The 14941-nt window shown below is 41.4% G+C and overlaps 1 protein-coding gene across 1 annotated transcript in view; it reads left to right on the plus strand.

The window, feature by feature from the left end:
• Positions 1-13414, plus strand: part of LANCL2 (LanC like glutathione S-transferase 2) — a 29851-nt gene extending 16437 nt beyond the window's left edge. The window contains exons 4-9 of the mRNA XM_062497784.1: positions 506-653; positions 1245-1391; positions 5060-5242; positions 7506-7682; positions 10912-10984; positions 12730-13414. Coding sequence (XP_062353768.1) covers positions 506-653; positions 1245-1391; positions 5060-5242; positions 7506-7682; positions 10912-10984; positions 12730-12845 — 844 coding nt within the window. The 3' untranslated portion in view covers positions 12846-13414. The remainder of the gene's footprint in view (positions 1-505; positions 654-1244; positions 1392-5059; positions 5243-7505; positions 7683-10911; positions 10985-12729) is intronic.
• The last annotated feature ends 1527 nt before the right edge of the window (positions 13415-14941 follow it).

Here is a 14941-nt window from a genome sequence, read left to right on the forward strand (position 1 = left end):
TGCATTATAGCAGTGTCCTTTTCAAAACTAAGCTGCTGAATGTTTGAGACAACATGTTTTCGTAGGAGAGGGAATGACAAATGATGGTATTGGGGTTTTTTATGTTTGATTTTTTTTTTTTCCCCTCTTAAACATGTACAATTAAATGTTCCTCACTTTATTGAAATTCTCAGAGGCTCCAGGAGGTTTCTGCCTTTGCTGGAGTAGCTAACTCTCTGGGCTTCTCCTTCTCCTAACCTGCATCTGTTTCTGTCTGCACAAAATCCTGACAGTTGTGCTGATACTGACCTGGCTCTGGCTCAGAGTTTCCTGTCTCCAAGATGGCAGGCATGCAGAGTTCCTGCAAGTAAGCCTGACAGACAACTGGACTGGGCTGATTGAAGGGGGGTGGTGGGGCTTCACCATTTGTTCTGCTTCTGGTTGGATTGGTGGCTTGTACAATGCATGATCCAGTGTGGTCTGTACAGAAAATACTCTCTCTCCCCACCTTCCTTGTCTGATGCAGGTTGTTGCAACTTCAAAGGACAGTCATCAGCACAGATTCCGAACTTCCAGATGAGCTGCTCTATGGAAGAGCAGGTTACCTGTATGCCTTGCTGTACCTGAACACTGAAATCGGTCCAGACACTGTCCCACAGTCTGTTATCAAAGAGGTAAGACACTTTTCTCTCTTCAGCATCACATTATCAGTGAGGTTAAACTGGGATCACTATCGTGCATATTTCAAGCAATTTAAGAGAGGGATGCTGGAGAGAAGAGAGACCTAGAGCTGGGAACCCAATCTCATCTGTCCATCCAGCGTCTTCCCCCTTTGCCTGGTCCAGCTGGAGCTGAGACTGGCTAGTGTGGGTGGGTCTGTGTCTAGCCAAGGAAATAGGTCTGTATGTAAGTAGTTTTGGCCACCTGAGACACTGTTACAAAAAAACCTTAAGACAGAAGTGTCAAAGTATTTTAAGTGAAAAGAAAGGGAATTCAGTGTGGGGAATATTCATGACCAGAACCAGAAAAGCCTGGGCTGGAGAGAAGTAATCAGAAATAGTGATAGATTAAATTTCTACTCTTAAAATAGAAGTAATTTTATCATTAAGGAAAACAGCTTTTTTCCCTCAACACTCAAATCCAAATTAATTGAATATTGTCCTACCACTGTATTGTGGCTTAGTGTTTGTTGTGGGTTTGCAGAAGCAGAACCCTCTGAATCAAAGTAAGCAACACAGATGATCAGGGTGTTCTCTTTTTCTTAGGTAATAGATGCTATTATTGAGTCGGGGAAAAACTTTTCAAAGGAGGAACGGAAGACAGACCGTTGTCCTCTGTTGTACCAGTGGCACAGGAAGCAGTATGTTGGAGCAGCCCATGGAGTGGCTGGGATCTATTACATGCTCATGCAGGTAAGAGCATCTTCTGTTGGCTTGGGTTGAAGTAGCAGTGATTTTTTTTTATTTTTTTTTTTGTTTCACACCAGAGGATCTTCTCTTCAGCTTTCATGCATATGCTGTGTTGCACTGGATTAGAGTCTCACTGTTTGGAGTTAGACTGCAGCACAGAACTGTGCAGAGGTGCTGCCTAAGGTTTTCATAGCAGAAGAAAACTGACTAGAATATCATCACATTAGAATGAATTAATTGTTGAGTTGTGGTTCAGAGCACCAGTTTTTCAGGACCTGGTTTCTTGTCCTCAGTAAAGACAGTAAAGGGCTTTCTCTCAACTTCATACTTACTTCTTCTAGTACCTGCAGTTAGAACAGCTGAAAATTCACTTATTCACTATCCATCACTCCTCAATTTTTTTGCTATTTTTAAATGATAGCACTGCTGATGCCTCCTGTGCTCTGTGCCCTTCCTCTCTTCTCTAGTGATTTTTTTTTTTCCCCCCCACTGTCTTGATGCTTTTGGAAGACTATCCTTAATCACATATTAGTCTTCAGTATGCTTTTATTATTTAGATGTTTTCTTCTTCCTTAGCTCCTCTATTTCTCACACAAAAGTTGGATGTTCTTTAGTGTATTTATGATCTCTGCTTTCCTCTTTCTGTTTTCCTTAGTGAGATTCCTCTCTTCCATAAACCTCCTCTTTTCCACACTTAAATTAATTCCTCCCACCCTGAGATTTGCAATTAGATTATGATTTTTTTCCAAACAAACCTGTATAACTTATTTCTGTTCTACAGTCTGGGAAAAGACCCTTATGATTCAATATAGAAGATTGCCATAGAGCTGCAAAAGTTTATTACACCTGTTTCTGGTTTTTGAAGGTGCTGCTGCCAGTCTGTACATCTTTGTAAATATCAATTTCCTTGCCAGCTCATGCAGAATGAGTTTTCTTCAGGCAAATGGAAGCACTATACATCCTCACAGTCTGAAGCTGTGTACAAATGTTCACTGCAGAAGTGACTGAGCTGGTATCTGGGGCTGTCACTGCTCAGCCGTTCCTTGCTTAGGAAAAATTTGCATTTCAGATTACCTTACACCAGTTCCACCAGCAGTTCTGATTAAACCAGCTGACTTTGTTATAGAAGAAGCTACTGCTCTGATACCTGGGGTGTGTCTTAACCTCACTATACCCATTTTCTGCAGTGAGCATCCCACTGGGGCCTCAGGCTGCTCTGATTTACCACGCTCCTATCTTTACCTACTGCTTTCTTCAACAAGGTTGTTCACCCCCTTCTGCTTCCTTCAACTTTCTGGCTTCCATTTTTCTTTCCCCAGTAGTGCTAGATTTTCAGAGAAACATCTAGTCTTCTAAAGCAGGCTCTTTAAAGGCCCCATCCTTCATTTACTGTTTAAGGCTCATAGCAGAAATCATTGCACAGTACTTTTTGGTTTGTGCAGAAGCTACTCTATCAACATGTTAAAATCCTAGTTATTTTTTCTTTACATGTAATTGCTGCTTTTAAGAATTACCAGAAAGCCATTGTTTATGCAGCATTAGATTACCATCTTTTCACTGTATATAAAATACTGTGAGTCATCCAAAGTTGAGTCACTCACTGCAGAAGATTGCATATCAGAGTCTGATCCTTTCTCCATCCCTCCCACGCCAAATGGAGTGAATTTTGCTGTATTTTCATCGAAGAATTCAAGAGATGGTTTGTTGAGTGTTTATTTGATAACAAAAAAAAAGGGCATTTAGCATTGCACCTGAGATGTGAAGATTACTGAGGATAATTCCTGTACAACACCTGTATCACAGAATATACTGAGTTGGAAAGGACACATCAAGATCATCAAGTCCAACTCCTAGGCCTGCACAGAACATCCCAAGAATCACACCATGTGCCCAGACCATTGTCCAAACACTTCTTAAACTGGAGGAAACATGCATTGCTGGACTGACTTACAGGCTACTGGAAGAATAAAAGCTTAGCCATATTAAATGACTCATCCAGGAGGTAGAGGGAGAGTTCTGAAATTCTAGCTAGGGAGTCTCTACTCCAAGATCTTTTCACTAACCCTGAAGCAAAAGCATGTGTTTGCATACCATTGCTTTTGGCCAGAAAGTCAGAATGCACACCTGTAGGTTACTCTTGAGCTGTTTTTGAAGTAAGAGCTGGGAACCTCAGTGCTTGGGCAAAAAACTCACTTGTATTCAAATCTTCCTGAAAGCACAAGGTAAAGAGGTTTGTAAAGAGCTCTGCTCTTCCTGGATTTACCTCCTGAGGATTTCTGAGCTGGGCTGGGCTTGCCTTGCACAGCTCAAGACTGAAGGCATTTATTGCTGGTGCCCATCCTCTTTGCCTTCTTCTGCAGGAGTGCTGTGTGAAATCAAAAGCCTCAAAACAAACATTCCTGTGAAGCCTCCCTACTTCACAGGAAGGGTTCTGAGTGAGGGCTGATTAGCTTCGGGGTGTTTTTCACGACAAGCTGCTCAGTATTCAGGTGTATTTCTGATGAACAGCATGAACATTTCTGTTCTACTCAGAAAAGTGCAAAGCTGGACACTGCTTGAGGGACCTGGTAGACAGAAGTCTGGCAGAGGTTTTCTGGCTGAGGGGAAATGGAGACTTCTGGTTTCTTCAGGTTACTCAAAATATTGAAACTTTTCCTTCATTTGTCTGTCAGACTTTGAATTGTGGGAGTGTGCTCACCTGTTGAATACAAATGTGCTGGAGCTGGTGGGAAACAGTGGCATTTCATAACATTGAAACAGTAATAAAGACATGTTATTTAAAAAAATAAGCTCAGTTATTAGGCTGCTATAAGCTCCAGTGGCTGTGGTTGCAGAAATTCCAGAAGTCATATATATTGTGTAAAAACAGAGAGTTCTGCTGGTAAAATGGTGGAAAATAGGCTGGTAGTGGAGGGAATGCCAACCAAGAGCAACTGTAGGCACAAAAGTTACTTGGCTTCTAAACCTTTAGTTACAAGAAACAGAGGCTAATGAATGTACTCTCCATTGGACAGGGATGTAAATTAAACAAAAAAACTAGGAAGAATGTTCATAAGAGCAATTGAAAGATGAATTTGTAGTACAAAGATGTTTACATATTTGGTGAGGTAGCTATTGCTTCTGAAATTGGAAATGCAGATTTATAGCCCATAGGTTGAGGGAGCTTTTTATATGATGGAAAACTTTGACTCTCATAAATTTCTTGCCAGATATGCTGCTATATACAATTTCCTTCATTTGTTGGGAAATAGTCACTTTTTAAAACAAAATATGTAACCCAGTATGTTGGAAGTGTATATTATGAATACCATATGGACAAAACTGTCTTTTTCCTGTAAGTGTTCTCCCTATTTTAAGTTAAAAAGAGACATAGAGCTGTGAGTCTTCATATTCTGTTCTCGATTCTTCCATAGTCTTTCTGTGTCATCTCCATTAAGACAGGTAACAACTTGGTGCCCCAATTTCTTTGTCTCTTGCAATGACTGTAAAAATGCTCTTCACAAGGGTGTAATAAGCAGGCATTAATTAAATCTGTAGGATGTGATTCACAGTATTTGGATCAAGGACACGTATGTAGGGTACTTGAAAACAGATTGTAGAATTAAGTGTTGATACACAGTTTGTTACTACTTCTGTTGATGTGTTTAGTGATGTTTATTTTATTTCTTCAGCCAATTGCAAATGTGGACCAGGAGACCCTGACAGAGCTGGTGAAGCCAAGCATTGACTATGTACGTCATAAAAAGTTCCGATCTGGGAATTACCCATCATCGCTGAGTAACGAGACTGACAGGCTGGTTCACTGGTGCCATGGTGCCCCCGGAGTCATCCACATGCTCATGCAAGCTTATAAGGTGAATCATTCTGTGTTCATAGATTTCACAGATTCACAGAATATTCTGGGTTGGAGGAGACCCATAGGGATCATCAAGTCCAGCCCTTAAGTGACTGGCCTATGCAGGGATCAAACCCACAACCTTGGTGTAGTTAGCATGAAACTCTAATATATGTGTAAATATATATACATATATATACCTCTATCTTTACAGAGAGACATATATGCAGGCCTGTAAGTTTGCAAGGCTTTAATTTAGTATCTTTCTGGATCTAGGCTTTTGAACAAGAGCCCCAAGCCAGACACCTAAAAATCTCAGAATACTTACATTGGTATGTTTTAAAGAGGAAATAAGTGGGTAAATTTGCTTCTCAGAGCACTAGCAGTTACTAGGCTTTCTTGGAAAAGAGACATATATTTAAACAATTTGGCATTAGAGTCCTGGGTGTGAGGACATTGACCTAAATTCTTTGTATCTACATCCCAAGAGTTTTAACAATTATGTTGGTTTTCGAAAGTATGGGTTCATGTGCCTTATGAAAGAATGTGTTTCATAAATTACTCCTTTATTAAAATATAACTCTTGAGAACTTAACATCAGAGCCAAGATGCCAGGCCCCTTCCAGGGCATAAATAAAACTGCTGAGCTACCACAAGCCTGCTGTTTGCCCTTCTCCATTCTTAACTAGGCTTGCTACCTGTCCTTTTGTGTGCTTCTGATTTGCATGACATTTGAAAGTATGCCATTTAATTGAATTTATGCAAATCAGTTCTTGTTTTCAACAGCCTTCCTTGACAGATTCTCTGGTTGGCATCTGGGTGGGCTGACGAAAAGCAGGCTTGGTTTATGGAATAATTACTCATGCTGCTGCCTGAAATGTGAACTTTAAATTTCTTTCAACATTGCTACGTGTAACGGCAGTCACAGTTGCTTTTTCTTTGGACTGTGGTAGGAGGTTGGCTTAACACTTCTTCACTCTCCTTCTTTGTCAATGTGATACTTTCCCCAGCACATAATGTTTTTACAGGATGTGAGAAGGATAGGAGCACATTCTGATTATCAGTCTCCTTTTTGGCCTCTTTCTATGGTTAAGGTGATGAAACATATTCTTTTCATTCTGCTTTTTGAAGCACTGAAAGAAAAAATTGTCACATGTTTTGCTGGCTATGTTTTCATACCAGGCACAGGACTTGTGATAAGAGACAGCAGTGTTTGTCCTGGAAATAAAGTGCTGTCGCCAGGACTTAATTCAAAATATTATGGCTAAGCAGCTGGAAAACCCTGTTCAGAGGGAGGAATTTCCTTTATCAAGTGTGTGAATTTTAAGAATCTTGTATGTTGGTTGCTTCCATTATGTTGTTAAATAGTTTGGCAGGGGATATCATCTCCAGAAGACAAAAGTTTTGCAGTAGTGCATCAGGTTTGTTTTGTTGGGGTTATTTTGGTAGGGTTTGTTGTTACTGTGGTTGGTTTGGGGTTTCCTTTGTTTGTTGATCTGTAAAGTGACTTAGGCAAAGGTGAGCAACAAAATAGCTTTATAAAGGTGGAATTCTGGTGTTAATCACCTAAATTACTTGCTTTTGTTTGCTTCTTTCTGGATGAGCCCTCTATGTTTAAAGTGCATTTCCATTGCAATAAACTTTGCAAGTGTTCCTTTGGTCAAACTGACCACTGCTTCTGAGTATATACTATACAAATATACTAATACAAGTAGTCATAAAGACAATTTAGGGTTCCTGCTCGTATTTGTGACAGAGAAAATAGTCCTGTGCTATGCAGAGATATATTCTTGTGCATTTTTGATGCAGAATTGAAGGTAGACCGTGAGTAACCAGGGAGAATTAGTCATGAAGACCAGACCAGCAATTTACGACCAGACTTGATGTCCAGTATGCTGTTTTACATTTCTTGGAGGCAGCATTACATTTCTGTATTTTCAAATTGTGGTTTGGGAATAGAAAATGGAGAAAAAAAGACCACATACCCTTCAAATAGATTATAGGTTTTAGAACTAAAGGCCTTGAATTTGAGTTTTATCTTTGGGGTCCTAATTTCAGAAACAAAAACCTGAAAAGTTTTTTATTTTGCCATGTAGGGAAAGGATAAACAACTTAGTAAGAAAAAAAAGACAAGTCTAAGAAGAATGGATTATTGCAATTCAAAATAAATTTTATATGGAAAAACCCCATACAAACAGCAAAGCATCTCTCAGGGGCAGCTTCCTTTTGTTTTCGTTAGTACTTCAACTGATGTGTGTTTATTCTCTGTTTTTATTCCACAGACTTTTAAAGAGGATAAGTACTTGAAAGATGCTATGGATTGCAGTGATGTCATCTGGCAGAGAGGTTTATTGAGAAAAGGATATGGGATCTGCCATGGTACTGCTGGCAATGGTTACTCCTTCTTGTCTCTCTATAACCTAACTCAGGACAGAAAGTACCTCTACCGAGCTTGCAAGGTGAGCTCTGCAACGTCCCAGCAAAGTCACTGTTCCCTTTCACATCCCAGTGCCTGTACAAGGGTAAACTGGGGTGGGAGTGGGCTGATGTGCACTGGGGCTGGCTGGGATATTGGGTGGGATAACAAGGCCCATCACTTGCTCCACTTTCTGGGCAACTTCAACTATGCATATGTGGAGCAAGCACTGTCTTTAATAAGCAGAGTGAAACACACAAATGATCTGTAAAGAGGGGAGGGGCTAAATGTATTCCGAAGAAAATAAGAGTCAGAAAATTAGCCGGCCTGAACAATAACAGACTGATGTTATGTGGTGCTAATTATTCCACTGAGGCATCCACTGTCCTCCTCAAGTCCTCAATCAGTACTATTTGTAGGCTTTTGTAATTATTTGTTTTCAGACTAGTGCCTGTTTGGGGCTTTTATAGCTCTGAATTGCAGTTGTTAAATTCCTCACTTAGAGTTTTTTTATTAATACAAATTGCAGAGAAAGACACACTCAGAATTTCTCCACTGGATTGTCCAAGTTCTGCTATCAGCTCTTGACTATGCTAGCAGTTACTGAAGGAGAAGGCTTTCTCTGCCTGTTTCCTTACCTTGTAAGGCCTTGAGTTTTTTAATTGGATTTTTTTTCCAGTTGATTCACTGGCATGAGGTTTCATACTGTGTATATGCGGAGCTTTTTAGCTGAAGCCTGTTACAAAGTATTGCAAATGAAATTTGATGAGTTGCTTCCTAGCTGCTTTTTAGTAAATATTGGCCATATGTAAAGTTACTGTATTCATCTCTGCAGTCAGCCTGTCCTCTGTCAGCTGAGCTTTAAGGATCTACTGCTTGTCTCACATTTATCAAAGCATCATGCTATGAGGACATCTGTAGAATACCTGCATCCTAGATACTGGAATAAAACCCTAGTACTCCCACAGCAAATGTGTGACTTCATTACACGTGAAGTCATCCACTGCTGATGTGAGCCACAGTACCCTGCAGGCATTGCTGGCAGCATGGCTGTCAACTCTGCCTATCATCTTCCATGCTAGCACACCTTCTGCAGCTCTGTGCAGCATTGGCAGCTCCTGTTGGTGCTGCATATCTGGCCCAAGAGAGAGCGCTGGTGTTTGTCCACGTCTCTGTAGAGAAAAGCAAACATGTCTGTCTCAAAGCTAGAAAAAGGAAGAGACTCAGTTACTCCCTTTAAGAAGGAAGTTGTGATGCAGTGGCCCAAGACTGTTTGCTGGAGGTGCCCTCCACAGGCAGTGGATTTGCAGTCACTCTGCTGCTTAACGTCTCCAGCATCCCCTTGCAGGGGAAATCTTGAAACAGGCAGAGGAATGTGCTTGTCTGGCATTCTTGAAATCTTTTCTTTCTGACCCAGAGCATGCAGGGAAGCAAACATACAGTTAATGTTGGTACCTAGAAGCATGTAACTGAGAGAATGAGATGGCTCCCCTCCCAGGGGTGCTTCTTCACACAGGGAATATTAGGCCCAGTGAAAGGAGCCTTGCCTGGAATCCATGGTTACCTCACAAAAGCCATGAAACTGTTTCACAAATGAACCACGAGAACTTGAATAGAAGAGACCCCTGTTTTGTGATTCACACTTTCATCTTCACTGCTTTCCTCTCAGATTATCAGACAGGCACCCAGGAGGCTGAGGCACTCCTAGCTGGCCTGTTTGTAACAGGAGAGAGGGGCTGTGGCATCCTGGGCTCCAGGTAACAGACCACTGAGCCCTGCACTGTTCAGCCTTGTGATTGCCACTGTTGGTGGCTAGTATGCCCAGTCTGTGTGACAAATAATGTCAGATGACTTCCTAAAATATTTTTTCTTTCCCCCTTCCCCCCCACAGTTAAACAAAAGGTATTGTGGCTTACTGGATCTGGGTTGTGCTGAAGCTATGAACTTGCAAATGATGGTTGTGTTTCGGTAGCCTAGGGTGCATTTTTAAAATTTCTGTTGCAGATCCCAGGCTAGAAGTAATAATAAAGGTTAGTGTGCAATCAGATGTGGATGTTGCAAGAATTGATTATAGTTTATAAACATGTTTGGTCCTCACATTCAAGACAGGATTAAATGGGAAAATTAAACCATAGTTTGGAGATTTATAGCCAGAGGGTGCCCAAAAGTGTTTAATTGGTTCTTAGTAACAGTGTGAATCAGTGTTTGTGGTTTTTCCTTGTGTTTCATGAGGTCACTCACACACATTCACATACCTCTATCAAGAGAAGAAAATTCATCCCCTGTTAAATATTTAAACAGAATGGAGTGGGGAGGGGAGAAAGAGAGGTGATAACACCCATTTCCTTGTAATGAACAGACCAATGGCTCTGAGATCATGCTTACACCCCATAGAGCCCCAGCTCTATGGATGGGGCACCCTCTCATTAGGCTGATGTTTGCTAGCAGGTAGTGCAAATTGCAGAGGAAGCAGGGAGACACCTCTCAGTTGTTTGCTTTGCGGGAGCCTATGCATGTGTTTTGAACAAGCAGTGCTTTGCATCCAAGCACAGAAATGCCAGTGGAACTTGTGCCCCCCTAATGCTCTGGGGAGCCATAAAGGAGAAATAGCTGGTTGTTACTGATTTGATCCAGGTATGGTTCATAAGTCACGTGAGTCTAATGTAGCTACTGCAGCAGTGCTGATCAAATGTGAGAAAGACACTGTTAACTCTTTCTAATGGTAATCCATCTCCTGCAACAAAATACTGATGTACATAATTGTCTAATTGCATTTATAATGCTTTTTCATAAGGCTTGGGGAGAGCAAGTAAATAAAACTAATTAATGACAGCTGAGGATTTAATACTCTAAATTGGTGCACTGAAATGAAAGAAAACCACAATGCAATTAACAGCTATAAGTACTGAGTTTGTGGATAAATTAAGCACCAAGAGAGATAAGAGACTGATGCAATATTAGTAAAATTTTGACTCAGTATATCTGTTCTTACAGCATTTTCCTCGGCATGTAGCAGGGTTGATTTACAAAAAGCAGATGTCTAGCCCACCATTACATGGTTATGAAACTGAAACTCATTCCATGCAAATACATATTTGAAAACCTGATTGTGGCTTTGCCATGGTTGAAGGAGGACAGATTGATCTCAGTGATTTATGTGTTGTGTGTCTGCTTACACTGCTTCACATCTTGTATCTCTTAATGATATTCAGATACTCAAGCTTGCATTTAACAGTCTTGAATAAAAATACATATTTTAATATGTTCCCCAGTTTGCTGAATGGTGTTTGGAGTATGGTGCACACGGATGTCGTATTCCTGACCGACCTTATTCCCTCTTTGAAGGTAAAGTGATGGTGTTGCAAATAGCATTGTATTACAGGAAAGAGGAGCATCCTTGCAATTTTGGCACATGCGTAGGAGTTGGGAAGTCTTTGGAGGGATCCTCCACTATTAAAGCCCCCCTATAGCATCACCTCTGTTTAAAAGAAGGTGGGGTCACAGGGGGTAGAAAAGGACAAAAAAAATCATTCACTATCACAACTTTCACTCCTGCTTTAATTTCAGCAGTTTGAATGTAAAATCAGTGCCAGTGTTACTCTGGAATAAAATTCTGCTGTGCTGATGCAGTTTGGTTTAAAGCAAACAGAATTTCAGGCAACAGTTTTGTCACAGGTGGTTTTTCAGAGGGACTGGGCAGAGAAGCAGCTGTGGGTAGGGGTCCCAAACTAGTTGCTAGCTGGCAGAACTAGGCTTTCTCTTCTGCCATACTCAATCAAGGAAAAGGTAGTTTTAATATGAACCTGAATCACTTGAACAGGAGAGTCCTTAATGGCTTATCTGTAAGTTCAAGATGTTGCCATATACTTTCCTAGAGCTTTGTAATTTTTTTTATGTAGCTTATTTTCTATTCCCCATATCATCCTCATATTACAGAACCAGTAGCAAGGAATTACAGATCCAAATGGGATTTGAGGTAGGGCTGCAGCTGCTCCATGAACAACGAGCTTCATGTGCCACCTGCTGCAGATATTTGAAATTACAGCAGCCGAGCAGGGGTGTTTGCAAATTAACAATTTAGGGCATGAATGAACACAAGAGAGCAGGCGTTTATATGTAGCCCTTCTAAATACAGAGTTATTCTCCTAATGCTTAAAGGAGAAAAGCATGAGTATTCCTATTCCTGAGAGCACTCTTGCATGCTCTTGTAGGGAGGAAGAAAGCATGCATGCAAACTGTTATATAAAAGCTTTGAAGTTTGTTGAGAAGGTGAAAGAGTGTGAACAGCAGGATGAATTGTGCTTTAATGCTGACACATAGCTTTTATTTTAGTTTTTAATTGTCTGGATTTTTTTTTAGAAAAACATACAAGTCTCATATTTGTGATTAAAAAAAACCTCTTAACTTTGGACTTTGTTTTTGTAGCCAAAATCATGCTTGCAGTTGTCCAGTTCTGCATTTGATAAAGTACATGCTTTGATCCGAAGTTGCATGTACATCTTATGGAATGGTCCTGAGTGTTTTGCTTCCATCAGATACTGTCATTCAGAATGGTTCCTTTATATGTGCTTAGCTGTTTATAAAATAGGATTTTAGCTTGGTCATAAAACTGAACTTGTATTTGTATGATTTCCTTGTTGTGCCTCTCTTATCTATCACCCTATGAGTTCTACCTGATGATGCACTTTGGGCTCTGGTTGATCTCTACCTGAATAGTGAGGAAATGAATCTGTACTTCACAAGTTTACTAATGTTTTGGCTTTTTCTTTTAACCAGTGAAATGAGAAGCAAGAGCTGCTCAAACTACGAAGGACAGTTCAAGCTTGTATTAACTTTTTCTTAATTTGAAATAGCATTGAGATTGTTCAGTTGAAGAGGTGTTAGCAGAGACATCTTAATTCTTGCCTTTGATATTTTCAAATAAAATTTGCTTTCCAGGGCGAAGTACAGGTGAACTTGCCTTTCCATAGGGCCTAAGTTCACCTCTTTAAAAAAGGTCCTAGTGAGGGAGGTGTTCAAACAGGGGCTGATGCCTTTGCTGCTAGCTGTGCTATTTTAGTGTGCACAAAGATCTTCTTGTTATATTTTAGGTATGGCTGGAGCTATTCACTTCCTCTCAGACATTTCAGTACCAGAGAGTTCCCAGTTTCCAGCGTTTGAACTTAGACCTCAAAAGAGAGAAAACAAAGTGGAACAGGACGGCTAAAACCATCATTTTGAAAGGAAACTGATGCCAAAAGAGATGAGACTGTTTAGTGCCTCTGATAGTGAACCAACTTGACGCTGAACTGACAGATGGATGAAGCCCTCTTCTCACCCCTCCTGCCCCAAAGGACCACAAAGTTATTAGAGCATGAACAGGAGAAGCCACACTTGAGTTCTGTTAAAGTGATACCTTCTGATGTAGGACCAGAGAAGTCAAGTTCTGAACTTTCTCTTTTCCGTTGTATTTGTCTTCTTCAGGTCTTTGCCATGCTCTGCACGTTTATTGGTGTTGTGTGTTGATCCGAGTCTTTTGTTGTTAGCCAAAAGCTGGTCTCTGTGTGAATCTCTGTCCTGTACCTTTGTGCATGACTCACAAGAGCAGTGTTGCTTTCTGCAGCGTGGTCACCTGCAGAGAGAGTTCGCTGCAGGACAGTGCCCAGCTTCACTGGTGTGCTGGCAGCTCTAAAAAGAGATGAAAAATGTTTTTATGTTCATTTTTTTCCTGCCTTTTTCTCCACAGTCCTTACAAGCTAAGCTGGTGGAGATCAGCTGGTTTTGATGAAGAGGCATGAGGCCATTTCCATTTTCAGAAACTTAGCAGGTTGGAAGGGATCTGACTTGTCTTCTGCTGCTGTTGTGGGAGGCTTCTTTGAAAGTCTGAAAGAAAGGTTCCCTTTGATACCTGCAGCTGGTTAGTGTGTTAGGTGCTTATAGCAGGGTGGAGATGCTTCTCCCCATCACTGCATCCCATGCCATGAGATTAAACTGGAGGTGGAGTCACTTGGACTAACCTCCCTCTGCCACCAACAGCAGAGCCTGGACAGCATAACTGCTTCTCCTTTCCTGGACCTAGACTTGGAGTAAACCTGTCCTGCAGTATGTCATATACAGATGAACAAGGGAGGATGCCAGGGCAAGCTTCTTGTGCAGGTAGCTCAGGATGGTTATTTCTTTGGAACCAAAGTGGTGATTTGTTCTGGGCCCTCCCCTCCCATGTAATAGTACAGGAGTGATAAATACCAGCTGCTATTGGACGCTGCAGAGGATTATTGAGCAATATGAAGCCATTGCTAGTGGCTGTAATTGAAGTGTATTTCATCCTCAAATCCACAGAGAAAAAGCTCTTTTCCCATAGTCTTAACTGCTGCTAGTGCTTTGCTTTCCCCTATAGTGTGGTGGGGTTGTGAAATACTAGACCTGCCTCCAGGTGCTCCTGAGTATCAGACCATGGGTTTGGAAGGAGAAATGGGACATACTTCATTTATGTGTCCAGGTAGTACCTAAAGTGTTGTGCACTCTCAATCACTCAGGCTCTGTGGTCATCCAGGTCTCCTTGTGCTCTGTCATTCTAGGTGCTGATTTTAATTGGTATCTTCTGTCACATGCGAGTGGGCAGATGGCAGAGTTTGACTTTTTGGGCATGCATCGGGATATCTGTGACCTATGGGCCATCTGCTGAGTGCTAGTATCTGTGGTTGGGCTTGGAGATGCATAGTTGCTCCTGTATAAATCGGTCTTGATTTGTCACCTTGCAGGTGACTTCTTTAAGTGTATTCCAATGTCTGTTACCAAATCCCTTGGGCTGTTAATAATTTCTCCATTCAGTTCTGCTGCACAACAGCAGCGGTGTCAGTGCACAAACAGCTTAATGTTACAGTGTAGCAGTTCCTCTGATGGCTTGTCAGGTAGGATTAAAATATGGGAGCAGCAGAAGAGACTTTCCCACCCCTCTGGCAAAGGCAGAAGGTGAGGTAGGAACAACCCACCCAGCTGCATCTCTACAGCCAGGGATGGGGGAAGATGCTGAAAGGAAGTGAGAGTGGGGAATGCTGCATGGCAAGCAGCTGGACTGAAGCAAGAGCAGCAGAAAATGAGGGACAGAGGGAGTTATTAATGTGAGGGATGAGTGAGAAACAGGAAGAGCTGGTCACAGAGGCAATGCACAGTGCAGCAGCAGAGACCATCTTGATAAGAGATTCTTCCATGCCAAGAATGGCAAGAGCCAGCTTTCTTTCTTTCTTCAGCTTGTTGGATCCCTGATCCTGTCCATAGAAAAGCCAGGAAGGAAATTTGCCCAGGAAGTCTCAGAGAAATACT

The sequence above is a fragment of the Cinclus cinclus genome, chromosome 1 (genome assembly GCF_963662255.1).
Source record: "Cinclus cinclus chromosome 1, bCinCin1.1, whole genome shotgun sequence".
In the NCBI taxonomy this organism is placed as follows: domain Eukaryota; kingdom Metazoa; phylum Chordata; class Aves; order Passeriformes; family Cinclidae; genus Cinclus; species Cinclus cinclus.